Source organism: Podarcis melisellensis, assembly GCF_964234715.1.
Source record: "Podarcis melisellensis genome assembly, chromosome: 7".
Taxonomy (NCBI): Eukaryota; Metazoa; Chordata; class Lepidosauria; order Squamata; family Lacertidae; genus Podarcis; species Podarcis melisellensis.
This window is the reverse complement of record NC_138539.1, coordinates 76,568,848-76,594,411: the sequence shown is the minus strand read 5'-3', so window position 1 is coordinate 76,594,411 and position 25,564 is coordinate 76,568,848. Positions and strand designations below refer to the sequence as shown.

The 25,564-nt window shown below is 44.2% G+C and overlaps 2 protein-coding genes across 5 annotated transcripts in view; one reads left to right on the top strand and one right to left on the bottom strand.

Moving 5' to 3' along the window:
* Positions 1-16,888, bottom strand: part of LOC309374297 (uncharacterized protein) — a 42,156-nt gene extending 25,268 nt beyond the window's left edge. For both annotated transcript variants that reach the window (XM_081919135.1, XM_081919134.1), the window contains exons 1-2: positions 16,757-16,888; positions 14,949-15,006 (exon numbers count right to left, since the gene is read on the bottom strand). In XM_081919135.1, coding sequence (XP_081775261.1) covers positions 14,949-15,006; positions 16,757-16,855 — 157 coding nt within the window. In that variant the 5' untranslated portion in view covers positions 16,856-16,888. The remainder of the gene's footprint in view (positions 1-14,948; positions 15,007-16,756) is intronic.
* Positions 361-24,707, top strand: OTULINL (OTU deubiquitinase with linear linkage specificity like). 3 transcript variants are annotated; one of them, XM_081919131.1, is made up of 8 exons: positions 361-640; positions 13,161-13,314; positions 14,994-15,025; positions 15,132-15,223; positions 16,895-17,044; positions 18,009-18,137; positions 21,325-21,597; positions 22,577-24,707. In XM_081919131.1, the coding sequence occupies exons 2-8, from the start codon at positions 13,208-13,210 to the stop codon at positions 22,754-22,756; spliced, it is 963 nt and encodes a 320-aa protein (XP_081775257.1). In that variant the 5' UTR covers positions 361-640; positions 13,161-13,207; the 3' UTR covers positions 22,757-24,707. The 3 variants fall into 3 exon arrangements, with proteins under 3 accessions (XP_081775257.1, XP_081775256.1, XP_081775258.1); XM_081919130.1 differs by lacking the exon at positions 361-640 and adding an exon at positions 6,660-6,811; XM_081919132.1 differs by lacking the exon at positions 361-640 and adding an exon at positions 6,713-6,876.
* The last annotated feature ends 857 nt before the right edge of the window (positions 24,708-25,564 follow it).

The window sequence follows — 25,564 nt, the reverse complement described above, 5'->3', positions numbered from 1 at the left end:
CTTTACCTTTTAATGCAGAGCGATGGCTTGTGAGAAGCCACCATTTGATGGGATGTATCCCATCACACAACCTGTGAAGGCCTCGCTACCTTCCTGAATTAGAATTCCACCTTGGACATAATCGCCCCTATGGACAAGGGCAAGTGCACAGAAGGCTCTTTGAATATTCCTGGTAGAAAAGCCTGATGCTGTTAATGGGAATGCAATCTTTTGTACACTGCTTCAATTTAGGACGGATTAAATTGAGCTCTCCTGCAGCCATCACAGAAAAGAGAAGCCTATGTTACGTTCAACTTCTTTTTGTGGTTTGCATCTGGAGAAGTATCTGCACAAACCATGAAATGTTTCTCGAGAAGTTTATCGGAAACGTAACAGGAAGCCTGGGCTCCTCGCTGTTCAGTCTGTAAAGATTATCTGTTTCTGAAAAGGTGGCTTTCTGTGGCAATGAGCAATTGAATTAAAGGGGGGAAAGAATTCTAGCTCGAAAGACCTTTCGCTCAGCTTCCAATTTATAGGATTTAGAGATGTTTTGAACAGTTGGACAACCAGGATAATGATACGGCAAGTAGAAGATGAGTTGACAAGAGTGAAGATTGTTAGTTCAGCAGAAAAAAAGGGGCGAGTTCCTAGAGCTGAAATGGTGTGTATGTTAAGAACTCTTAAGAATTTTAATCTGTAGCATTTCACAGTTGTTTAGGGACACATTTGCAGGCGAATATTACCATATTTGATGCTAAGGGTGGGTATGTAGTCCAGTATTTTGTACATAAGTGTAAAATTTTGGGTGGTGGTTTCTTCCCCCACCCCCAGGCAGAAGCACCATTGGTTATCATACAACACTATTTTTTGCTAGCCAAATGAAAGTCTTATAAGGCGGTTGAGATGCTTGTTGCTGAGTGCTATCAGTGTCTGCTGGCCAGCCTTGTACTGGCTAAGAAACTCAGGTTAAAAGCTAATCACCATAGTGGTATTGAGAGATGGTTTTGTGTATGGATGTATGTACATGAGTGTTGGGGTGCGAGGATATATTTTGCCTTCTCTTGGTAGTGCAGCGCGAGGTGTTTGGTAAGCTGGAAATAAATTAAAAATTGTTGATGGAAAAGCATTCTTCTCATGTCACTGAGAGCTAGTTTAAAGAGAATCAAGTGGTAAACCCTTTCCTGGCTTTTCCTCATGCCCTGATCCAGCAGCAGGTATGCATGTACCATTTCAGAAGGTACATAGAGGATTTCATGCTTAAAACTCCCCTTGCCCAAACAATAATAATACAAAAAATACTACCTGCATGTAGAAAACGAGAACACCAAATAAGTATTTGCTAAGCCTTCTCCTTGGTTGGCTGGTTTAGAACGTATATATGCTACCCAAAAACCTAAGCTGTCTCAGCTGCTTCCAGTCAAATTTTTAAAAATGATCATATTTTTTTTAAAATGATCATAAAATCATAGAAACTAATGCTGCATACAATCCAACATAGTCTAAAAACAGCAGGAGAAAATAAAAACAGGACAGTTAAACTCACAGCAGTCCCAAGCAGTTATTTAAATGCTATTTTAATAGGTGCACTTAGGACTTTCATATCTATGTGGGGGGTGGGTTAGTTACCCTGGAGTAAGAGCAAGCTTTACCCCTTGGTCTTTAGTGAGAGCCCTCCCACATTTGCCGCTTCCACCTCAGTGGCAGAAAAGACAGGGCGGCTTGACACTACAAATAAGACTTTTGGGGAAACCTCCTCCCAAGAGAAGCTCACCAAAAACATTCCCTTTTTCTGTCAAGGCTGTTGAGCCCCTTAGAGTTTATTTTCTTGCAAACAGGAAATCGAGGGCAGATCCTGAATTGCTTTTTTAAAAAAAATGATTTAAAAAATAATAATTCTCAAGATGTTGGTTTTGCTTTGCCTCACTGTAAGCCGCAGTGGCAGCCATGTAGGGTAAAGTTAATTATAAATCTAGCTACATCAATCAGCTGCGCAACGTGTTTGCACCAGCCCTGAAAGCCTCGCCGGCCACCTTTTAATTGCTATTTGATTCCACTGGCAACAGCTCATAAAAGCAAAATGTGAGCATGTTGTTCTGTGCAGGAGTTACTTGGAAAATAAATCTTGACCTGGAAGTCTGTGTTTAATTTGTACATTTTAGCTACATAGATTTGCATGTAATGTTTCATAGTGGCTGCCACACTCCAACTTAAGGGAGCAGTGGGTTCAGACTAAAGCAATGCCTCTACAATGAGCAACACTTCCATTTTCTGTCTATATCTCCAGTGTCCCAAAAGTTTAACTAGTATCTGGGCCACAGTGACTTGAGAGCAAATGATGATACTCAAGTTTCACCAGGCCTGAAACACTTCCGTTAAAGATTTGTCTTGAAAGCTCCCGACAACTGAAGAGATGGTTATCAACAAGAATTGTAATTTCTAGATCTGGCTGTGAAAAACCTTCTAGGCTTTTAACGCTGATCAGTACCTGCCCTACTGTGAACTAAGGTGGGATTTTGAGCCACTATTGGAAGCAGCAAGGTAGAAGCCAATGATCTGTGTTGCATCTTACTGGGAAGTTCTTGTGCACTCATTCCAGTGAACTGGAAGAACAACTTAGGAAAAGCACAGCCAAACTTCCTGATCGTGACAGAAGTGGCAACTGGCTGATCTTCCAGTCTTTCACAGGTGAATATTGGGACGCTCTGACAATTGGAAGTTTCCAGACTCCCTAAGAAGAGACAGTACTCTTTAACCAAAGCTGTGGCAGAGTAGATAGATAGATAATTTATTATGGTCAGAGACTAGCTTATAAAACACACTTGGGGGTACTATCCCAGAAGGAAAACAAACATTTAAAACAATGTACAACAATAAATTTAAAATTTATAAATGCGATAAGCATATAGACACCTAAAACTTTAAGATACGCTACCACAGAAAGATGACCCAGAGTCACCCATGGAACCGAGTTTGGGGATTTTCTTAACAAACTAGTTTGGGTTGGGGGATGGTCTGTGCCTACAGATCTGTACACAGAATCTGGCAACCATCTGGGTGGTCTTATGATCTTTGCCTAACAGGAAAAGGTCAAATTTTTGCTTTTCCGGGAGGTCAGCGAGCCTCACCAGCAGGGGATCAATGGTCTCACTTCGTGCCTCTTCATAAAAGGGACATCTAAAGAACAAGTGCTCTGAGCTTCCTATATCCCCCAATGAACAGGCGCAAAGTCTCTTGAGCATATGCGATTTTTTTAAAGGATCCTTCCAGGATCAGCAAGGGCAGAGCCAAGCTTCTGGCGAGTGTAAAAGCCCTTCTTGTATTTTTGGATACGAGAAAGAAGAGATATGCTGCTGGTGCGGCTATGTCTCTCTCGATTTCTCCAATTTTATAGTCAGGGCACCTTGAGCAGTCCTGTTGTCTATCGGTGTCTATGATTCTTTGCCTGACTGTAGCTTTTGCCTGGCCCAACCCGAGACTTAGAAGGGCTTGAGGGGCAAAACCCAGTTTCTGAAGGGTGTTCAGGACTGCTGTCTGCCAGCCTGACTGGAACTGGTTGCAGAGGATCAGTGGGGCTATTCCTCAGGGGAGCAGATTCAATGTCAGCCATTTATAGATTGATGTTAGGTGGATATAAGCCTCCACTCTCATCATCCCTGTTTCTAGTCTAACCCATGCGTTTGAAACGCATCTGGGGACTTGTAGGAGAGCTCTAAGGAGTTTGCTGTGGCAGAGTATTTTTTAATAATATAGACCTCTGAGGATTCAGAGGTCTATGTGTATGTGCGTGTGTTGATTTTTTAAAAAGCCGTACCTTGCAATTTGTTTATGGAACAGATGCAAATTATGGCCTTTCCCATAGCAGTACATGTAAAATACTGCATTTCCTGGAAACTAATTTCCATAATCAAATATATAGCACAGGGATGAAGAACATGCTTTCCTCCAGTTCTGTTGAGGCTGTCAACTCCCATCAGTCCCAGCTGGTCTGGGATGATGGCATTTGTAGTCCATCAACATTTGCAGGGCCACAGATTCTCTGCACCTGACACAGTGGCTAACATTTGAACTATCAAGCATTCTATTGTTATGAATTGGGGGTGGGGGCTAAACCCTAGGAATTAATAAATGGTAGGATTTTGATTATTTTGGATGTGAAGGGATAATAGAAGCTGCAGAGGAATTCCTGGGCTAGCTGTTGCAAAATGACCTGGCCAGGCTAGGGCCATTTAAAGCAAAATACAGGGCCATTGAGGGCCACTGGCAATGCAAGAGAACTGTCCTTCCCCACTGGCTTGAGGTGTGAACAGAGGTAGCAGATTTGGAGAGTTGCCAGGATAACTAGGTGTGGAGTCACAGGAAGAGTTTGGGGCTTTTGACAGGAGGCTTGGAATAGCTGGAAAAGGGGCAGAACCATTTTGGCTGATGGCAGGTTGGGAGAAATGCTTTGAACTCCAGTGTTGCACTGCTGTGGGGAACAAGCCTCACTTGAGCGGACCATGCTGTAAGATCTGGACACCCTCGATGTAGACTAAAGGTGTAGATACGTGTAATTAAAACAGTTTCCACCATGTCTTGATTCTCACAGCAACACAGACCCTTGGTGAGCGCCTGGAATCTTGCCACATGTTGAGGGTGGAGTCCAACTTTTGCAACACTATTTTTTCAATAGCTACCAGCCAGATACAAATGCACCCGAGAAGATAGGATATTGCATTGGATAAAATATGAGGTTTCAATGCAACACAAGCTATATAGATGTATATTACAGCCATACAAGGGACGCGGGTGGCGTTGTGGGTTAAACCACAGAGCCTAGGACTTGCTGATCAGAAGGTTGGCGGTTCGAATCCCCGCGACGGGGTGAGCTCCCGTTGCTCGGTCCCTGCTCCTGCTAACCTAGCAGTTCGAAAGCACGTCAAAGTGCAAGTAGATAAATAGGTACCACTCTGGTGGGAAGGTAAACGGCGTTTCCATGCGCTGCTCTGATTCGCCAGAAGTGGCTTAGTCATGCTGTCCACATGACCCGAAAGGTGTACGCCAGCTCCCTTGGCCAATAAAGCGAGATGAGCACTGTAACCCCAGAGTCGGTCACGACTGGACCTAATGGTCAGGGGTCCCTTTAGCTTTACCTTGCAGCCATATAAACCAGAGGCCAATTTCAAATAACATTTCCCACCTCTGAGACTGTTGTTCTTAAATCTCCATCATTCAAAAACCAAGAAGTTTAGGTCATTCTGCATTACTTCTGTGCTGCTTTTTTATGGACTACTGAAGCAAATGGTTTGGCAGTTATTTCCTGATGAAAATTATTTGGGCTGCTTTTTGTTTGTTTGCTAAATTATCAGCATGTACAATACGCACGGGGGGGGGGGCAGTTGCCCCTCCTGGATTAGCTATCATCTCTGGATTCCCAGATTTCTTAATGAAATGTTTTTTAAAAAGCAACTCTTGCCATCATAGAACCTAAAATAATTGGCAAAATATGCAAGAACTATTATGCCCATTCATTTTGTAACAAACTAACCTATTTCCCCAAGTCAATGTGTTTACCCAGTGAATGAAATCATGGTAACAACTGATGTCAGGAAAGCAATTGGCCAACTAATCACTTGAACAAAGAGAGGTTGAGAAGGACACACCCATTCTTCCAGAGAAGAAACTTATTGACTCATTTTATAGCCATTTTTGGTCTTCCCTGGTAAAGTAATTGCTGCAATCCAACTCGTGTTATTACGCCACTATCCCCAGCTAAACAGGTGCACAACACAGTCCTGAACTGTAGTCCAGTATTGCTCTGTGTCCAAATTTGTTTTAGATGGGACAATCTGGCCTGGCTACTGCTTAGCCTCCAGACCTACCAGAAATGATAGACCTGTTATCTGATGCTTGTTGTATTTGGTTATGTATTTGAAGTATTTACTTATTCCTCCACCCTGCAAAAAGGCAAATCCTGGGGATCCCCCATAAGCATATTGCCCAGAGTGGCTCTTTCTGCTATAACTGCAGACTCTAATATAAGCTTTTCTTCAGATCAGGGCTATGAATTGTTCTAGTCACCAGTTGGCCAGAATTCACGTAGGCCCTTTTCTGCTAAGCAGGCTGTGTTTTTAGAAGTCTTTGAGCTGTTGTGTGCATTTTTTTCTGAAACTGCTGCAGTAGGAACAAAATAACTTTTGACTGCTAACACCTTAAGGCTCTTTCTCATCTTGCGCAACGCTTTCAGAATGTGTATGTCAAAATAGTACCATGCAGTGCATTTCACAAAACCTAGGCTCATTCCTTTTTTTAAAAAAGGCTTTTCAACATGCTGTGTCCAGCAGCCTGTCAAACCCAACACAATTTTTTTTTTTTTGAAAAGGAAGGCGGGGCTGGTGAGGTTGCAGTATGGTTTGGATGCAGTGCGCGATTCTGCCTTCACAAAAATTGTGCAATACCTCCCTTCTCATGCCTTACTTCCAAAACACGGCCAGGACCAATTCAAGAATCAATGGCAGTCTTTCCTCTCTTGTTTCTCGCTTCCTTGCCCTTACATCTACTTGTAACCTCGCCTTTAAAATGCCCAAGTGCGCTTCGACTCCAGCAGCACCAAGAGAAAGGGAGAAGGGAAAGTGGGCTGTTACTCCGCGAGGGCTTTTCTGGCGATCGGGGCGTCTCTCCTGCCCGGGCCGCCAGCCTCCAGAGGCGTGGCCGGTGTGGCCTTTGTGTCCGCCAGCAGCGGGCGGAGTGAGGCTGCTGTCGCGCCTTCTCCCTTCCTTTCTGCCGCCTCCACTCACCCGCGCCCGCCCTCTGAGTGCGCCGCAGGCAAGAAGAGGCCCGAGCAACTGCGAAGGCGGTAAGGAAAAGCAGTCCGCTGTCAGCGGCTCTTCTCCGAGAGCTTCCCCGGAGGCGAGACCCGGGGTGAGGAAGGGGCGCTGGCTGCGCGCAATTACGCAAACAGCGGAAGGCAGCGCTTACTTCTCTCTTTCTGCACTTCCCTTCTCTGTCTGGCGCGCCCAGCTTTTGGGCTTCCTTTCCCCACAAGCAGATGTAGCCGAGGGCCCCGATTCCATACTTCCTCGGCAACTCCCAGCCAAGTCCCCCACTTTTTTGCTGCCTGACCTGTGCGCTGGGAAAACTCGAGAAGCGCCTGTTTTTTTGCCCGCGCGCAAAAGCGCTCCAGGCAGAGACTTTTTACGCGTCGCCTTTGTGTATAGGTGCGCGGTTGAGTTTTGGATAAGGAAGGGGAGGGGTGGGTGCGTTGCTAGGTTTTTATTTTATCAGATTGCATGGGGGAGGGGTGGGAACATTTGCTTGTAGACTCAAGAGCGTTTGGCGTTATGTGCCAAAAATGGAAAATAGGGAAAAGTTCAAGGCCAGAGACATCCTTACTTCTCATACAAGTTGGATGGCTCAGCTGGTTAGAGCCTGGTGCTGATAATGCCAAGGTTGCAGGTTCGATGCAGCTGCATATTCCTGCATTGCAGGGGCCTGGATCCTCAGGGTCTTTCCTAACTCTTATCATTCTAAGTCGGCAATGAACTACACCTCCTCTTTACAGTAGAAGTTAAGACTTGAGGCAGGGGTGAGTGAAAAAAGCAGACTAAAAGGCATTGTGGCTAGAGCATAATCCTCACACATTATATGTGTGATCGAGGATGCAAATGTCTGTGGTATCCTAATGTGGGTCGCAATTGCTTATTACATTCTTTTGCGCACTCACGCTAGCAGGGTAGTGTAGAGCAATGGCTGGCAGCAGAATGGGTACCTGTTATATTTCCGCCCACAAGTAAATAGCAGCTTCAGGTGGTGGTTTTAATTGAGAGGGGAGAGTTAACACTTCCCCCCCTTCATTTCCCAATCCCAATCCTGCCCCATGCAGTTGTTTTCAGTCCTTAAAAAAAATGTGGGAGATCTCATTCACAGATATTCTACATCACATCTGATTTGGCCTGAAAGAAAGAGCTGTATATTATGAAGCTGTTTGCTCAAATTCATCACTATTGTTAGATTATCATTTTGGAATCCATCCCAGTAAGTCTCAAAACTCAAGTTTTGCTCAGAGCTCTTGTATGGCAGTGGGGTAGAGTGCCAGCCAACCAGAAAAACAGGCTAGCCCCTCATTGGTTTTATGTTATCGCTCTGTCAACAGTCAGCCACCATTCCGTGGCACACTCATGCTCAGCCCTCATTGCTTTGGTTTGGAATCCCCCCTTTTAGGGTACTTTTTCCATAAAAGTTTTTAGTATGCCTAGAAACCTTGAAGGTTCCGCCAAACCTGCCTGAAACTTCCCTCTTGTGTGTGGCTAGTAGGATTTTGACTACATTTGCACACTTGGATAATTGAGTTTGCTATTAGTACAGTGGTACCTCGGGTTACGCTTCAGGTTACATACGCTTCAGGTTACAGACTCCGCTAACCCAGAAATATTACCTCGGGTTAAGAACTTTGCTTCAGGATGAGAACAGAAATCGTGCTCTGGCGGTGCGGCGGCAGCAGGAGGCCCCATTAGCTAAAGTGGTTAAGAACGGACCTCCGGAACAAATTAAGTACTTAACCTGAGTTACCACTGTATACAATAAGCCCGCAACTTATGTGGGAGTTACGTTCCAGGGATCGTGCCTTAAGCCAAAATTGTGTATAGTAAAAACCTATTGGGTTCAATGGCTGGTGGGATTGCCAACATCATTTTTCACAGAACCTCACCACTTTAATTAAAAATAAAATAAAATTATCAAGGGTGTAAAGCTGAATGCACACAAGTTAAATGTGCATATGTTACAGGCTTATTGTAAATGAGGATGTAGCACAGTGGTACCTCGGGTTACATATGCTTTAGGTTACATACGCTTCCGGTTACACACTCCGCTAACCCAGAAATATTACCTCGGGTTAAGAACTTTGCTTTAGGATAAGAACAGAAATCGGGCTCCGGCGGCGTGGCAGCAGCGGGAGGCCCCATTAGCTAAAGTGGTGCTTCAGGTTAAGAAGAGTTTCAGTTTAAGAACAGACCTCCAGAACAAATTAAGTACTTAACCCGAGGTACCACTGTACTTTATACCATTGCCAATGCCTGGGCTGTCTACTCTGGCAGTGGCTTTCCAAGGTACCATTCAGGTCTGCACCCTCCACCCGATCCTTTAGCTGAGTATTGATCTGGGACCTTCTATATAAACAGCATGACCTCTGTCACTCTAAGCAACAACCATTTCCCCAAAGAGATTCTGCAGAACTGTGCCTCGATACTATCAGTTCTGTGTTATGCTGCTGTCACACAGTGGAAGAACTCAGAGTTTCCAAAATAAGGTTAATGTTGTTTGTTTACAAAACACCTTAAAATAAAACGGTAGTTTTCAATGCAGTAGAGGTTGTCGCTTTGAACTTGCCTTGCCATATGCCAGACCCAGGGGTAGCCATTGTGTTGGGTTATTAACTCCCATCATCCCTGACAACTGTTCGTGTTGCAGTTGACAACATCTGGAGGAAACCACACTGGCAATAAACGTTTATACAGTGGTACCTCGGGTTACATACACTTCAGGTTACAGACGCTTCCGGTTACAGACTCTGCTAACCCAGAAATATTACCTCGGGTTAAGAACTTTGCTTCAGGATGAGAACAGAAATCGTGCAGCAGCGGTGCAGTGGCAGCGGGAGGCCCCATTAGCTAAAGTGGTGCTTCAGGTTAAGAACAGTTTCAGGTTAACAACAGACCTCAAGAACGAATTAAGTTCTTAATCCGAGGTACCACTGTAGATGCTTCTGGCACAGGGACATTCCACACAGGATCAGCCCATGCAATTGAAGAAGAGCTACAGAATATTGCAAGTTTGAGTGCTGGAGCAGAAAATCAGCCTCAAGGGCAAGAAGTGAGGGGGGGATATTGAGCCCCTAATATGAAACAGCTGCAGGATTTTTAACAGACTTTTTAGTGGGCACCTTATAGAAGCCTTTAAAGAAAAGAAGTGAGCTTGGGTGTAGCATGCAAATGCTCAGTCAAAATAGGCAGGCTTTTGTAGTTTCTGTTCCTCCCTTCTGAAATATCAGAATCCAAAGTCCAGGCTTTCTAGACCGCTCCCTTTCTGACAGGTGTACCTAAAGCACCTCAGTCCTGTGCATATCCCTCAAAGACAGAGATAGGGAACCTGCGGCACTCCCATTGTGATTGGACAACAGCTTCCATAGTACTTGGCTATTGACTGTGTTAGTTGGGGCTGATAGGAGTTGGAGTCCAACAGCATATGGAGGGCCACAGGTCCCCCCCATAGGAACCAACTCCTGGAGGCCATGGTCTCTTCACCCACCCCCAATAAAATATTTGAGGGGGCTGTGCCCCCCCCAGGTTGACTGGCACTGACATTCAGATGGTATGTGTGCACACCATGTCTTGTGATCAATTATGTACCAATATTTTTTTCAAGTTACCGTATTTTTCGCTTTATAGGACACACTTTTTCCCCTCCAAAAATGAAGGGGAAATGTGTGTGCATCCTATGAAGCGAATGCAGGCTTTCGCTGAAGCCTGGAGAGCGAGAGGGGTTGGTGCGCACTGACCCCTCTCGCTCTCCAGGCTTCAGGCAGCTATCCGCAAGCCTTCGGAGCGCTCCAAAGGCTTGCGGACAGCAGCCTGAAGCCCGGCGAGCGCTGTGCCAACTCCCGCTGCGCTCGCCGGGCTTCAGGCAGCTATCCGCAAGCCTTCTGAGCGCGGTGCACAATCTTGCTGCCGCTCCTGGACTGGGGGGATGAATAAATTTCCCCCTTTATTTTCCCCCCTAAAAACTAGGTGCACCCTATGGTCCGGTGAGCCCTATGGAGCGAAAAATACGGTAGTGCCCCTGCTTCCCACCACAGCTCAAAGATAAGGCCTCTTCTGAAAGCCTGAAAGGCAATGCATATATTTTTAACCCGATTTATCAACCTCAACACATTACACACAGTTTGAAATTTAGGGACTCCCCAGACAGCCTTTCTATTCTACACTCATAGTGATTTGTGTTCGTGATGATGTTAGAGTCATTATACATGATCCTGCCATTTGAGCCTTCAAAAATTTTGGAATGGGCATACTACATTTCCAATCAGTGCATGCCCTACTGAAACCCTGGGGACTTTTCATATGGCAAACGTTCTGGTGTTTTGCTTGGGTTTTGTCCTGCTTTCACTGCACTACAGAGAAAGAGCACCTCCATCCAGACAGAAACCAAGTGGTAACATTGGGGAAGCGTCGCAGGACAACTAATAAAGCAGAATGGGTGTGTGGACAGTCCAGTATGAGTCCACCCTTAATGCACCAGGACTGCATCAATAAAGACGCCCTGATTTGAATGATTTACTTCTGCTTTGCCAAGTTAATGAGGCAAGGGAAATGCCGTATCTCTTTGGAAGAGCACATGCCTTGCATTCAAATGTCTGAAACCCCAGAGAGCTGCGGTCCATCCGTGTAATGAGCTAAATGAACCAATGGCAAAACTTTGCATAAAGAAACCGTAAGACTTCTTTTGGCAAGGCGTGCTTTTGTCGCCCTATATTTAGACAACTGTTTTATAAGCAGGCAGCTATCAGATGATGCTGCTTTTTGGAACATTAGCAATCAAGACAGGCATTTGCATATCCAGCAGTACAAAGGTAAATGTAGGTATTTCTTCTTCTGTCAGGTACAATCTGACCTTCTGCACTGATGCCAGCAGCGAAGCAAACTTACTGAGGGGAAACATGGTTATTTAAAGTAACCCCTCGATTTTGTTTAGAGTGCCTGTCTTAAAGCCGGAGGTCATTTCTCAGGAAATGGAAGGGCAAAGGGGCTAGAATGAAATGTTTAGAGATGATGATGAGCTTCCTTTCTGATTTTGAGTTACCTGGAAGTGATGGGAGGCAGGGGAAGCAACCAGATGAGCTTCTCGCAGCCTTTAAACATTCCACACTAGCAACTGTCTCCAATTTGACCTTTCAGCTGAAATGCCTGATGGTGGTCATGGGGAGACCTAAAATGTGAGATCTGAGAAAAGCAGAGCTAAGGAAGTCCTTTCCCAAAAAGAGGCCAACACTAGGCTTGCTACCTTCATTGCACAGTGGTTCACAGAATCAGAACTGTAGGATTGGAGGGGAACCCAAAGGTCATCTAAGTGCAACCCCTTGCAAATACAGGAATCTCTGCTAAAGCATCTGTAACAGATGGCCATCCAACCACTGCTTTGAAACCTCGAAGGAAGGAGAGTCCACCACCTTCCGAGAGAGACGGTTGCCCTGTTGCAAGCCGTTTCTCAACCTTGTGGTCAGTCTTTTGGCTGGTTGACTTATTTCAGTTTCATGACTTCTCAGTCGCAGGTACAGGCTTCTTTTTCCACTTTTTGTTTACAAAATGGCATGAACTGCCAACAGTAAATCGAAAGATTTCCTTTGCACCATTTTTCTTTTCTTTTCTTATAAAAAGGGGACTGGGAAAATCTGAACAGGGTCCCTGATCTGTAAATACTGCTTCTGTTTTCCTGACTGCCTGATGTTTCATTAGGGCCTGCAAGACAGAGTTGTTCCACCAGGCCTTTGGTCAGGGCGCAGCCTGACTCCCTCCTCTGGCAACCTGCACAGAATTTTGCTTAATCGGTTGCCATCAATTTGATTTTAATTAATTTTTATAATGAAATATTTTTAGAATGTGTGATTATTTGACTGTTTGATTATTTGATTGTTGTTAGCCGCCCTGAGCCCGGCTTCGGCTGGGGAGGGCGGGATATAAATAAAAAATTTTATTATTATTATTATTAGTTACGAATGTGTCATTAATATGGTGGGGCAGGGCACGGGGGTCCATTGCTGTGTGCTTTCTAGGAAGAAGTGAGGGTATGCTGTTGTATGGTAGGGGACTCTGAAATGGTTGTACCATTGCATTGATAATACAGTAATACTTCTGCAAATGTCCACCCTGTCGACCGTCCATTTCGGCGAACGTCTGTGGCAAACCCGGAAGTACCAGAATGGATTACTTCCAGGTTTGCTGCTCACGCATGCGCAGAAGCGCTAAATGGCTCCGCGCACGTGCGCAGAGCGGCGCTTTGTCTAGCGTCCGGGGTTCCGGAACAGATCCCGGACTCAAAACAAGGTACCACTGTAGTGCTGCGAAATTAATAAACCTTACATTTTAGAAGAATTACTTTGTCAATATATAAAAACAATGAAGGTTAATAATTCTTTTTTTTCCTGTTTTTAGGATAGAATGATGTACCCTCTTAGATCAGAGCTGCCAATCACCCCTACATGTTGCAAGCCGTAAAGGGACAGTTTGCATTAACCATGACTCTTCTTGCTACTGCTCTGTGGTATTGCAGGCAACTCTATACATATATTGCTCATTTGCTAAAATGGTAGGTGTGATGGACTAATTTTTCCTCTGAAGTGCCACTGGCCCATGGTTAAAGTCAATGGGTGGGAGGGAAAGCACAGCCAATGGTCAGTGCAGCCAGATATTATGGTGGGCAGAGTTTGCAGGATTGCATAGTTTTCCTCTGTGTCATCCCACCCCATCGCTTTTCTATCTCTCATGTGTGCACACGCATAGAACCATGGAATTGTAGAGTATTATTTAGACCAGGGATATCCAACAGGTTGATCGCGATCTACCTGTTGATTGCAGGGCGTCCCTGGTCGATTGTGGTCAATCGCATGATCCTTATTGATTGCACACACCACCCTGCAAAAAAAACAACAACCCTGCTCCTTCCCCCCCCCAAAAAAAAGCTCAACAACTTTGGTCAATACAATGGGTGCCTGTTGTTTTTTTAGCGGGAGCAGATCGCAGTCTCTTGGAAGTTGGACATCCCTGACCTAGACAACCCCATGCAATGTAGCTGCCCCCCTACATGCACATACAGACACAAAAAGAGGAGACAATTACCAATTGGAGCAGTCTGGAAAGCTAGAAGTTGGGTTTGCAGTGTCCAGAGATTCAGATGACGCGGAGGGCTGCATAAGTAGGTTTTTCCAGCCCAGCATTAGAACCAAGTAACAGCCTTGCTAAAACAGATCATGAGTCCTTCTGGTCTAAGAGCAGGGAACCAGGTATCTCTGGAAGCTTCTAAGGTTTGGTATTCAGAGATACAAGACGGACCAACATTGTAGCGTGGATTGATGCTGTTCAGCAGTCCAGCTACTCTGCTCCATTTGATTTCCCTCTCAGCTTTCCCTCTATTTTTTAAATACCGTAGTTTTCTGTGTATTAGATGCCCCCATGTATAAGACGCCCCCTGTTTTGGGGGACTAAAATTTAAGAAAGTGGGGGGAGAGGGCACAGAGTGTTGAGATTTTTTTGGGGGGGGTTACCCAGGGTTGTTGAGATTTTTTTAGGGGGAATTGCCAAAAATCGCTCACCCACATGCGGGGCACTTCCTTTTGTCTGTCCCGTCGCTGGAAGAAGCTGTCAATTGCCTGCCCAATTGCCACATCGCCAGCAAATCAACACCAGCCATTGACGCATCAACCAATAACACGCCCAATAGTCACAGCAGCAACCAATCAAACGTCCACCCTATGCACTACCCATGTATAAGACGACCTCCACCTTTTAGCGTAATTTTTAAAGAAAAAAACCTAGTCTTATACACATGGAAAAGTACAGTACTTCTGTAAATATCAAAATTCCCCCTGCCCCAACCTCTAGTGAGCTGCCATTTTGGGTATATAAACAATGGTCCTCACAGCCTGGACATTTGAAATAGAGAGCATTGGGCAGCCTGAATAGCAGTAGCAGAAAATTCCACATGGAGATTCCATTTTGCCATCAGGGCAAATACTTCTTTATAGCGCTTTAATTTTTCCTAATCCTTTCTGATGGGCCGTCTAAGCTAGTGGCCATTTACCATATCTTGTGGTAGCAAACTATATTTGTTTTTGCGTTACACAATGAAGTACTTCCTTCAGTCATTCACAAATCTCCTGCTCACCAGCTTCCAACAGTATAAATTATTATTATTATTATTATTATTATTATTATTAAACTTACTTGATGCAGACTTTCTGACTACTGTTCTTGTTGTTTGGCTTTCAGGTGGAGCAGATACCTGCAGAGAAAATTCACAAGTAATATATGCTGTACTGTGTTAATGTTCCTTTTTTTTGGGGGGGGGGAATTCATATAATCTTAAACAGATTCATTTTATTAACTGATACCTGTGCTTATACTTAGATAACCAAGGTGTTTCAGCTGAAGCTGATTTGCTTGGCTACTGTGCAAAAGAATGGAAAGAAGAAACAGAGCAGGCCAAACACATGAGAAAGGTAAGACTAAGAATGAGAGGGGTGAGATACTAATACGGAAATGGACACACTGCAGGGATGGCTGAGCTAAGTTCAGCTTGCTTGTTTGGCCTTTGGTTTTGTATATTTTTAACACAGAATCTCTGCTAAATGCCCGAGATATCAAGATGAGTTTGGGCACCTGCATACAGAACACAATTCCCTGTTGCAAATTAAAATTTCAGCTTGACCGACCCCTGTGCCATTTTCAAAGCAGGGAGGAAATTATCTATTTATTAAGTTTTCCGTATATACTGGCCTCTCATTCGAGGATCACAAGGCAATTTACAGTGTAAAGACACAAAAATATGTAACTTAATAAGAAATGAAGCAGTACCCCCCAGTTTAAAAGGCCACAGGTTGTTTAATTAGCCAAAGCTCTGGGAAAAGAGGAAACGTTTTCACCCGGTGTCTTAAGATATGTACTGAAGACACCAGGTGAGCCTCCCTGGGGAGCGCTTTCCACAAGAGAGGAGCCACCACAGAAATGGCCCAGTCTCATGTTGCCACCCTACAGACTTCTCATGGAGGAGGCACACAAAGAAGGGCCTCAGATTATGATTGCTGGGTCTGGATCAGTTCATATGTGGGGAGGCGGTCCTTGGGGTAATATACTGCAATGGCTGTCTAATGGTTAGTTCCCATATATCGCATTGCAGTGAAGGAGACAGAACACAGGAGAAGGAAAATGAAACATTCTCAGTGTCTGGAATCTTTGCCATTCAGGTACAGTGCTACCTCGGGTTAAGTACTTAATTTGTTCCGGAGGTCCGTACTTAACCTGAAACACCACTTTAGCTAATGGGGCCTCCTGCTGCCACTGCACCGCCGGACCCGATTTCTGTTCTTATCCTGAAGCAAAGTTCTTAACCTGAAGCACTATTTCTGGGTTAGCGGAGTGTGTAACCTGAAGCATATGTAACCTGAAGCGTTTGTAACCCAAAGTACCACTGTATTAGAAAATTTGATAAGGTGTGCTTTATCACAAAATAGACACAGAGCTAAAATATTTTATTATCTATTAACTCCCACTCGCCCATATTTCCAGCTGCTGGCATGAGCTTCTTGATGTGATGATGCACATATTTGATGCATACATATCCGCTGGCTTTCAGTTTTGAAAAGCAGAAAATTCTGTGCCCCCACCTCTTCTGCCACCGCCATACCTGCCTCCTTTTGTTTGCCAAAAACAAACATATACTCCCACAAAGCTAAAATTCTGCACATACTGGAGGAAGATTCAATCAATCAATTCAGTTAATAATAAAATTTTAATTTTTTCCCTACTAATTAACATGGTGTACAATCCATTGGGAAGCTCTTCTTCACAAGACTCACCGAAAATGTGTTGGTCTTGTGTGAAACAACAACTGTGCTGCTGCGCAGCTCCCATTTGCTTAATTGAGAATTGAATTGGAGGAATTTCTCCCCATGGGTTGCGTTCCAGTGGTCAGCTCTGACTGCCACCCATTCGGCTGCTCTTGCTGATACCCAAAATTTAGCCCCTGACCTTACCTCATGGTAGAGCTGCTTGTGGTGTTCTCCTTTAGAATGGTCCTCGATCAACTGCTCCAGCCAATCATTTGTCCCCATCCAAAATTCAGGAAATACCATTCCTTGTTAATTTGGTATTTTCTCTCTTTTTCTTTTAAGGCTTATGAAGAGTTGTTTTGGAGACACCATGTGAAATATGTACGGCAGGTCAGGGGAGATAACTACTGTGTGTTGAGAGCTGTGTTGTTCCAGATTTTCTGCCAAGGTATTCCTCTTCCATTGTGGACAAAAGCAACAGATGTCCTAAAGGTACATCCTGAAACAAATGATTATATGCAAAGTGAATGATTTTCTAGTATATTAGTTCATTTCCAAGCACAATTCAAAGTGTTGGTGCTGACCTTTAAAGCCCTAAACGGCCTCAGCTCAAGTATACCTGAAGGAGCATCTCAACCCCCGTCATTCAGCCCGGATGCTAAGGTCTAACTCCAAGGGCCTTCTGGCGGTTCCCTCACTGTGAGAAGTGAGGTTACAGGGAACTCGGTAGTCACACCCGCCCTGTGGAACGCCATCCCATCAAATGTCCAGGAAATAAACAACTATCTGACTTTTAGAAGACATTTGAAGGCAGCCCTGTTAAGGGAAGTTTTTAATGTATGATGTTTTATTGTGTTTATAATATTCTGTTGAGAGCCGCCCATAGTGGCTGGGGAAACCCAGTCAAATGGACACACACACAGTGGTACCTCAGGTTAAGTACTTAATTTGTTCCGGAGGTCCGTTCTTAACCTGAAACTGTTCTTAACCTGAAGCACCACTTTAGCTAATGGGGCCTCCTGCTGCTGCCGCGCCGCTGGAGCACGATTTCTGTTCTCATCCTAAAGCAAAGTTCTTAACCCGAGGTATTATTTCTGGGTTAGTGGAGTCTGTAACCTGAAGCATATGTAACCCGAGGTACCACTGTGTGTGTGTGTGTGTGTGTGTGTGTGTGTGTGTGTGTACATATATTATTATTATTATTATTATTATTATTATTATTATTATTAATGTAGTATACATAGTTCTTCCCCTTTCTGTTTTATCCTCACAACAATCCTGTGAGGTAGGTCAGGCTGAAATCAGCTACTTAGCATTATTGCCGAGTTGGGATTTCAACCCCGGGTCTCCCAGGTCCCAATCTGACCCTGTACCCAATGCACCATGCTTTCATTCAGCCTGAAGTCCTAAAATTCCCATTGAACTCCTCTATTGGCTATGTTCTCTTCTATTTCAGCTCCCAGAGAAACTTCTTTATTCGCAAGGCTGCAACTGGATCCAGCAATATAGTTTTGGATCAGAACAGTACACGGGCTCCAATACATTGGGAAAATTGCGTAGATGTATTGAAACGTTGAGAAGTCAGGTGAGTGCGAAGGTATCAGCAGGATGGATGGATTGCCCATTGTCACTATAAACTATCACTGTGCTATGGATGAAATATTAGGGCCACAACCTTACATATCAGCCCATTGGTCTATTATTAAACTATTAAGTTGTGGGTGAACATATCAGACGACACAGTGATTCTTCAAACAGCTCTTGTTTATTCACAGGCCAGAACAGAACTGAAATGAAGGGTGCAGCCAGCCTGCTTATATAGAGCTCCAGTACAACATAACTGTAACAATTTCCTAAAACTATCCAATCACTGAACGTCACTTTTGACCCCTTATTTGCATAACTATCTGCTGGCCCAGGGTGAGAACTTCAGTACATAACACCCCTCCCCACCGAGATAAGGCGTTAGTTACAATCGTAATGGTTTCCTTATATACAGCACTACACGTAATGGTTCATTTAGGCACAAAAGCATATCAGTTACATTTCACATACAGTGGTGCCCCGCAAGACGAATGCCTCGCTAAACGAAAAACCCGCAAGACGAAAGGGTTTTCCGATTTTTAGCGGCTTCGCAAGACGAATTTCCCTATGGGCTTGCTTCGCAAGACGAAAGCCCATAGGGAAATCTCCGGGGACAGCGGGGAAGCGCAGCGCGCCTTCTCCTCTGTTCCTGGACCTGTCCTAAGGCTTGCTGTGGGAGGTCCGGGAACAGAGGACAAGGCGCGAAGGGCTTCTCTCTGTTCCCGGGGCTTGCGGTGGGAGGAGGGTTTTTCCTCCCCACCGCCAACATTCAGAACAGCATTCTGAATGTTGGCGGTGGGGAGGAAAGCCCTCCTCCCACCACAAGTCTTCAAGACAGGTCTGGGAACAGAGGAGAAGCGCTGCGCACCTTCCCCTCTGTTCCCGGACCTGTCCTGAAGGCTTGCGGTGGGAGGAGGGCTTTCCTCCCCACCGCCAACATTCAGAAGGCTGTTCTGAAGGCTGGCGGTGGGAAGAAAAGCCCTTCTCCCCCGCAAGCCTTCAGAAGAGTTCCTGCCTAGGCTGCGGATAGCAGCCTGCTGCCCCGTGCGAGGGGCACTCTTAAGCAGAGCGCCCCTCACGCGGGGCAGACATTCGCCGCTTGGGGAGCCCTGCGGGGCAGCAGGCTGCTATCTGCAGCTTGGAGAGCCCTCTGGACCTCTTCTGAAGTCTTTGCTCCCCCCCCCCACCTGCCTTCAAAAGCCGTCCGGGAGCATTTTAAAATTGCCCCGGGACAGCGGAGGAATTCTCCGCTGTCCCAGGGCGATTTAAAAGCCCCCGGGAAGGCAGGCAGGGGGGACAAAGACTTTTGCCCCCCGCCAGCCTTCAGAAGAGGTCCTGGCCGGCGGGGGGCAAAAGTCTTTGCTCCCCCCTGCCTGCCTTCCCGGGAGAGCGGAGAAACGCAGTTTTCTCCAAGCGCGAACTGGAGGTGATTGGGATTGAACCTGGGATCATCATACAAAGCAGATTTCCTACCACTGAGCAAATGGGAAAGAGGCAATTGAGGTGCAAGGATTAGTGGGGGTAATCTAATTGGAGAGGGTAAATTTAATATTACAGGCCTGCAAAATAGAATTAAAATACACTTTTTGATGGGATGGGGAGTGGTGTTATTCTTATTACTTCACAGTTACTGAAGAAAACGTGCACACCTTTTTACAGAACCATAGTATCTCAAAAAGGCACCACATTGAGTTACAGTGATGTGCGGATTTATTGAACCGATGTGGTTTTAAAAAGCGGGAGATTAAGTGCATCAAATAAAGGCTTGTCTCAAAGGGTACAGTTTGTTTTTAAAGCTTGATAACCCACCTTTAAGGACAACTACTCAGAGCAGTGAATGGCTGAGAACTGAGTGGCTGAACCACAAGCTACCTTTTACACCTGTGAATCACCATTATCTGTGTGCAAGTGAGACCTGTAACAAAATCTTGCAAGGTACAAAATATTTACAGTGTTCCTGCACATCTCACAACTGGGAGGGGTGGCTAACACCCCAGAGGACAGGATCACACTTCAAAACGACCTTGACAGATTAGAGAACTGGGCCAAAACAAGATGAATTTTAACAGGGAGAAATGTAAAGTATTGCACTTGGGCAAAAAAAATGAGAGGCACAAATACAAGATGGGTGACACCTCGCTTGAGAGCAGTAATGTGAAAAGGATCTAGGAGTCTTGGTTGACCACAAACTTGACATGAGCCAACAGTGTGACGCGGCAGCTAAAAAAGCCAATGCAATTCTGGGCTGCATCAATAGGAGTATAGCATCTAGATCAAGGGAAGTAATAGTGCCACTGTATTCTGCTCTGGTCAGAGCTCCCCTGGAGTACTGTGTCCAGTTCTGGGCACCACAGTTCAAGAAGGACACTGACAAACTGGAACGTGTCCAGAGGGCAACCAAAATGGTCAAAGGCCTGGAAACGATGCCTTATGAGGAACGGCTAAGGGAGCTGGGCATGTTTAGCCTGGAGAAGAGGAGGTTAAGGGGTGATATGATAGCCATGTTCAAATATATAAAAGGATGTCACATAGAGGAGGGATAAAGGTTGTTTCCTGCTGCTCCAGAGAAGCGGACACGGAGCAATGGATCCAAACTACAAGAAAGAAGATTCCACCTAAACATTAGGAAGAACTTCCTGACAGTAAGAGCTGTTCAACAGTGGAATTTGCTGCCAAGGAGTGTGGTGGAGTCTCCTTCTTTGGAGGTCTTTAAGCAGAGGCTTGACAACCATATGTCAGGAGTGCTCTGATGGTGTTTCCTGCTTGGCAAGGGGTTGGACTCGATGGCCCTTGTGGTCTCTTCCAACTCTATGATTCTATGATCTCTTCCACACATTTCATTTCATTCCTTCTCCCCACAATTTTCTTTTCTTTACCTCTGCAGCCAGTTGGCATTCCATGACCACTGAGCATGCTCAGTCCTCACTGGACCATTTTGGGATTTATTTACTTTTTTGCCACCTTAATAGTATGTTATTGTATTGGTATTCTGCAGACCTTGGGCTTCACTCAGCTTGCTGGTAAATTGGATCAGAATTCAGAGAATTTGAGTTTGCTGTTAGTATATACAATATTAAATACTTAGCTAAAAATAAAACTGCTACAGTACTTGCTATTTAAGTGTTTTATTCCTCAAGCTAACTTTTTGCCCCCACCTCTTCTGCTTTTTGTTGTTCCATGCATTATAGTGGATGGAAGTCAGTAGTATTAAAGACCCATATGAAAGAGGGAACTTGTGCAATACCCTTTTTGCTGACGAAAGTTTGGAGCACAAACTGTACGAGGCCGTAAAATTCATCATGCTCTACCAAGTAATAGAAGCCTACGAATGCTTGAACAACAAGCAAGAGTGCATCCCAAGTTTTTTTAACCAGCTTTTTGTACGTGATACTTCCTTGGACCCTTTGAGCTACATGATGAATCATCTGAACGCCATAGGGGAGAGAAGAGGCCTCGATCAGGTAAATATGAGCTGGAAAAACTAAATCCAACAATTCTGTAGCATTCAAGAAAAGCTTCAAATACTGCAGTACTTGGATGTGTTCATGAGGTTAATGCATCTTTGTCTACATCAAGAAATCAAATAATAGGGCAAGCTGTGTGCAGTAAAAAAAACAAAAAAAGTTTTTTTTCTTCAAGAGACAACCTGAATTGTGCTTCTGCTTCCTCTATCTCTACTAGTCACAAGGAAGGGACAATAAATATATGGGCCCTGAAGCTTCATCTGAGCAGTGAAAACCTTATTTGGCCATATTTATTTTATCTGAGATTTCACAAGACATCTCCCATGCACTTTCAAGCCTATTTGGCACATGGATCAGTAACTGTTTTCTAAAATGAAGGAGCTCATTTTCTTTCTTAAGAAATTGAATTCTACTCTTGCTAGTTATCTGAAACATATATCTCCATCTTTACCTCAGGAAAGCTTACAGAAGCTAACAACAGAGTTAGAAAACCATAAATTAACAGTTTAAATCACCCCTTGCAAGGAAATAAAAGAATATAGCAGCATTTTTAATTGAAGTCCAGAGACAGTTAAAGCTACTTCAATAAAACAGCAATTTACAACCCTAATGGAATCTCACCAAACCTTCTTATAATGCTTATCATTCACATACACGTTTTTTCTCACATCAGATTTAAATTTCCAGAGGTATATCAGTCAGTTTCATGAGGTTTAGTAGATATTCCAGATATAGAATACCACCCTACATGTCACAAATAGAACAAAACAAAACAAAAGGCTTGGGGTCACTCATCATGAAACTTCTATTCATGGGTTCCCATTTGTTTTTATATGGTACTTTTCTTCACTGCCTTTAAATGTCTGAGTTAATTTAATTGCTGACATGACTCCAAATCAATGTCATGTTCACACTCAACAAACTCAATTTATTATGGTTTGCTAGTGTGTAATTCTCATTCTTTTCTGCTTAACAGGCCGAACTGTTTCTCCTTGGGCATTCTCTTGAAGTCAAGATAACCGTTTACAGGTTGTGCAAGTTTAATCCAGCCGTTTCCCAAGAAAGCTACACAGACGTGTATCAGAGGGACTGGCCAGAAGTCTTTCTTCTGACTGAAGATGACCGTCACTATCACATCCCTATTATCAGGATGTAAATCTAATTTCTGGGGATGCTGTCAGAACTGCCTGCCATCGGATCCCCCTGCTGAAGAACCATAAAATATCCAAACTTTTTTTTAAGAGTGACTCTAATGCCTGGCTTAAAACTATGATCCACGGCATTTCTCAGCTTAAGCTGCCTCACAAGTTGTGAGGGTAACATGTTATAAGCCCATATATTTCACTCTCAAGGTCCCACCAGCAGCATATGCCTATTGATAAACATCTTTGGTAATGGCACAAATTGGATGTGCGGGCCAGTTCACACAATATTGGTTTTGTGTGCTTTTTAAGATCAGATCACATTGAGTGTATCACATAGACTTGTAAACTAATAGCCATTCCTTTTCCCCAAGGAACTAGCTCTGTGAGGGAAATGGGAATTTGACACATAATTCTCAGCAATATCACCCACTTAAAATTTGCAGGGAAATCATATAGTGGCATTGGTGTAAAGCCGGTATTAAGTTGGTAATGTAAATGGGCGCTGTGAGGCTATGATCTATGGACAGCTCAGTTTTACTTATATCAATCAGTATCGATTGATAACTATACAATCTCCAGGGTAGCCAATCTTGCTTATTTAACAGAAATAAGGCCCTGCATTGGGATTGCTGAAAGCAATAGTATATCAAGTCCTTCAGAAACATCACAGTATTGTTTAAAGCCACTTACTTGCTTTGCAGTTAAAGGACCTTGTTATACATCCTATTGTAAAAAATAAAGGGGGCGGCGGTTACCATTGACTATACTTTGAATCTTGTCTCCTTAGCAACCAAAGTTGTTTGCACATGTATTTTCCACATTTACACCGTTCATTCTGTGCGAAATAGTCCACATGCAACAATTACATTGGCTCACAAAAATATGGCAGACAGATGTTGGGTTGCCATCTGACAATAAAGATGCTGGGAAGAGCTATTTGTGTTAACTCTGCTCAAGAACATCACTTCCACTGCCTATAGCTGACCCAAAATGCCATGGGATTTGATAGGTCATTACTGCCAGGATGGTTATGTTGTAGTAGTTTTGAATAGGATGCCTTAGAATATCCTATGTGGTAGAATTCAGAGCATTGCATTCAGCCGTCATCAGAGCTGTGCATATGCTCCACATTCAATGCCAAGAAAAGGAAAAGCCTACCACCTAAGTAAATTTGCATAGTTCTGTGATTTGCACTGTACTGCATACTTTTTTCTGGTTTTGCCTGCCATTTAGAAAGCCAAAGAGTTGTGCAAGGCACTGCTGCCATATCGGTAGCCAATGGAAATCTTATTAAACTGTCCCGGTGACTGCCAAAATCTCACCTGCAAACTTTCAACATACATTCATAGCCATAAGGATTAGTAACCTACTCTTTATTATTCTTATAACTTTGAAAAAGCTGAGATTCTCATGCTGCTGAATTATCCAATCAATGCCCCTTTTTGCATTCCTTGCAGTCATATAGAGTCACAACATATACAGAGCCTAGGCCGTATTCTTTTTTAGAAAGAGTAATTGCGACTATCTCAAAGTAATCACTGCAGTACCCTATTCCTCTCAAAATGTACTTAAATATTTTCAACTTGCATTTTTGTTGAAAATGTTAAGCCTCTGGCTTTGTAATACTGAACAGATTTCATATTGATTCATTTCTTTGAAGAATGGTTTGTAAATCACTTGTGATCTTTACATCAGTGTTGTTTAATCTTCCTAAGAATAGATCATATTAAGCACTGTGTGCTTCTGGTAGCAGAGGCTAAATTCGTTCCGTGTTGTAGAGCAAATTTCTCTTTCTAGTTTGTGTATATATGCGTTGCGCAAAACCGTAATATCAAAATGAGTTGTCGAGTATTGTAAGTAAGCTCCGGGAGTTGTGTTGATTTGATGTCTTCTGTGACTTTGCAAACTTCAAAACAAATCTAGAACCCTCCACTTGCTTAAATAAATATATTTATTACTACAGCCTTCCACTCCTCACGTTGCTCGCTAACTCTGCCAACCCCACATCTCATTGACTCCACTACCACAACTCTCTGCTACATTTTGCCCAGAAATCTGACCCACCCAGTTACTTGCCTTGCCTTACTCTGTTGTGTGTGCATGCAAATAGGCAGGCAGGTGGTGGTGATGATCATGGGGAGACTGTCTAGGCCACCTGCCTGCTTCCTTGCTCTTCTAGCCTGCTTCATGATGGCTCCAACCTCTGTTGTCCTCGTACAGTACATATTGCTGTGTAAAGGTAACGGGACCCCTGACCATTAGGTCCAGTCGTGACCTACTCTGGGGTTGCGACGCTCATCTCGCTTTACTGGCCAGCGTACAGCTTCCGGGTCATGTGGCCAGCATGACTAAGCCGCTTCTGGCGAACCAGAGCAGCACACCGAAACGCCATTTACCTTCCCGTCAGAGCAGTACCTATTTATCTACTTGCACTTTGACCTGCTTTCAAACTGGTAGGTTGGCAGAAGCAGGGACCGAGCAACGGGAGCTCACCCCGTTGCGGGGATTTGAACCGCCGACCTTCTGATTGGCAAGTCCTAGGCTCTGTGGTTTAACCCACAGCGCCACCCGTGTCCCATATTGCTGCCTACTGGCAGCCAAAACAAAATAAAAAAATATTCCTTCCAGTAGAACCTTAGAAACCAGCTAAGTTTGTTCTTGGTATGGGCTTTCGTATGCATGCACACTTCTTCAGGTTGGCTTCAGAAGAAGTGTACATGCCCATACCAATAACAAACTTAGCTGGTTTCTAAGGTTCTACTGGAAGGAATTTTTTAATTATTTTGTTTCGACTATGGCAGACCAACACGGCTGCCTAC

Bases quoted from the DNA above. Each gene is read 5' to 3' on its own strand.
- OTULINL (XM_081919131.1), top strand. From the start codon at position 13,208: ATGTTGCAAGCCGTAAAGGGACAGTTTGCATTAACCATGACTCTTCTT. The intron at 15,224-16,894 runs GTAAGACTAAGA...TTTTCTTTTAAG, and splicing joins AGGCCAAACACATGAGAAAG to GCTTATGAAGAGTTGTTTTG. The intron at 18,138-21,324 runs GTGAGTGCGAAG...CATGCATTATAG, and splicing joins TTGAAACGTTGAGAAGTCAG to TGGATGGAAGTCAGTAGTAT.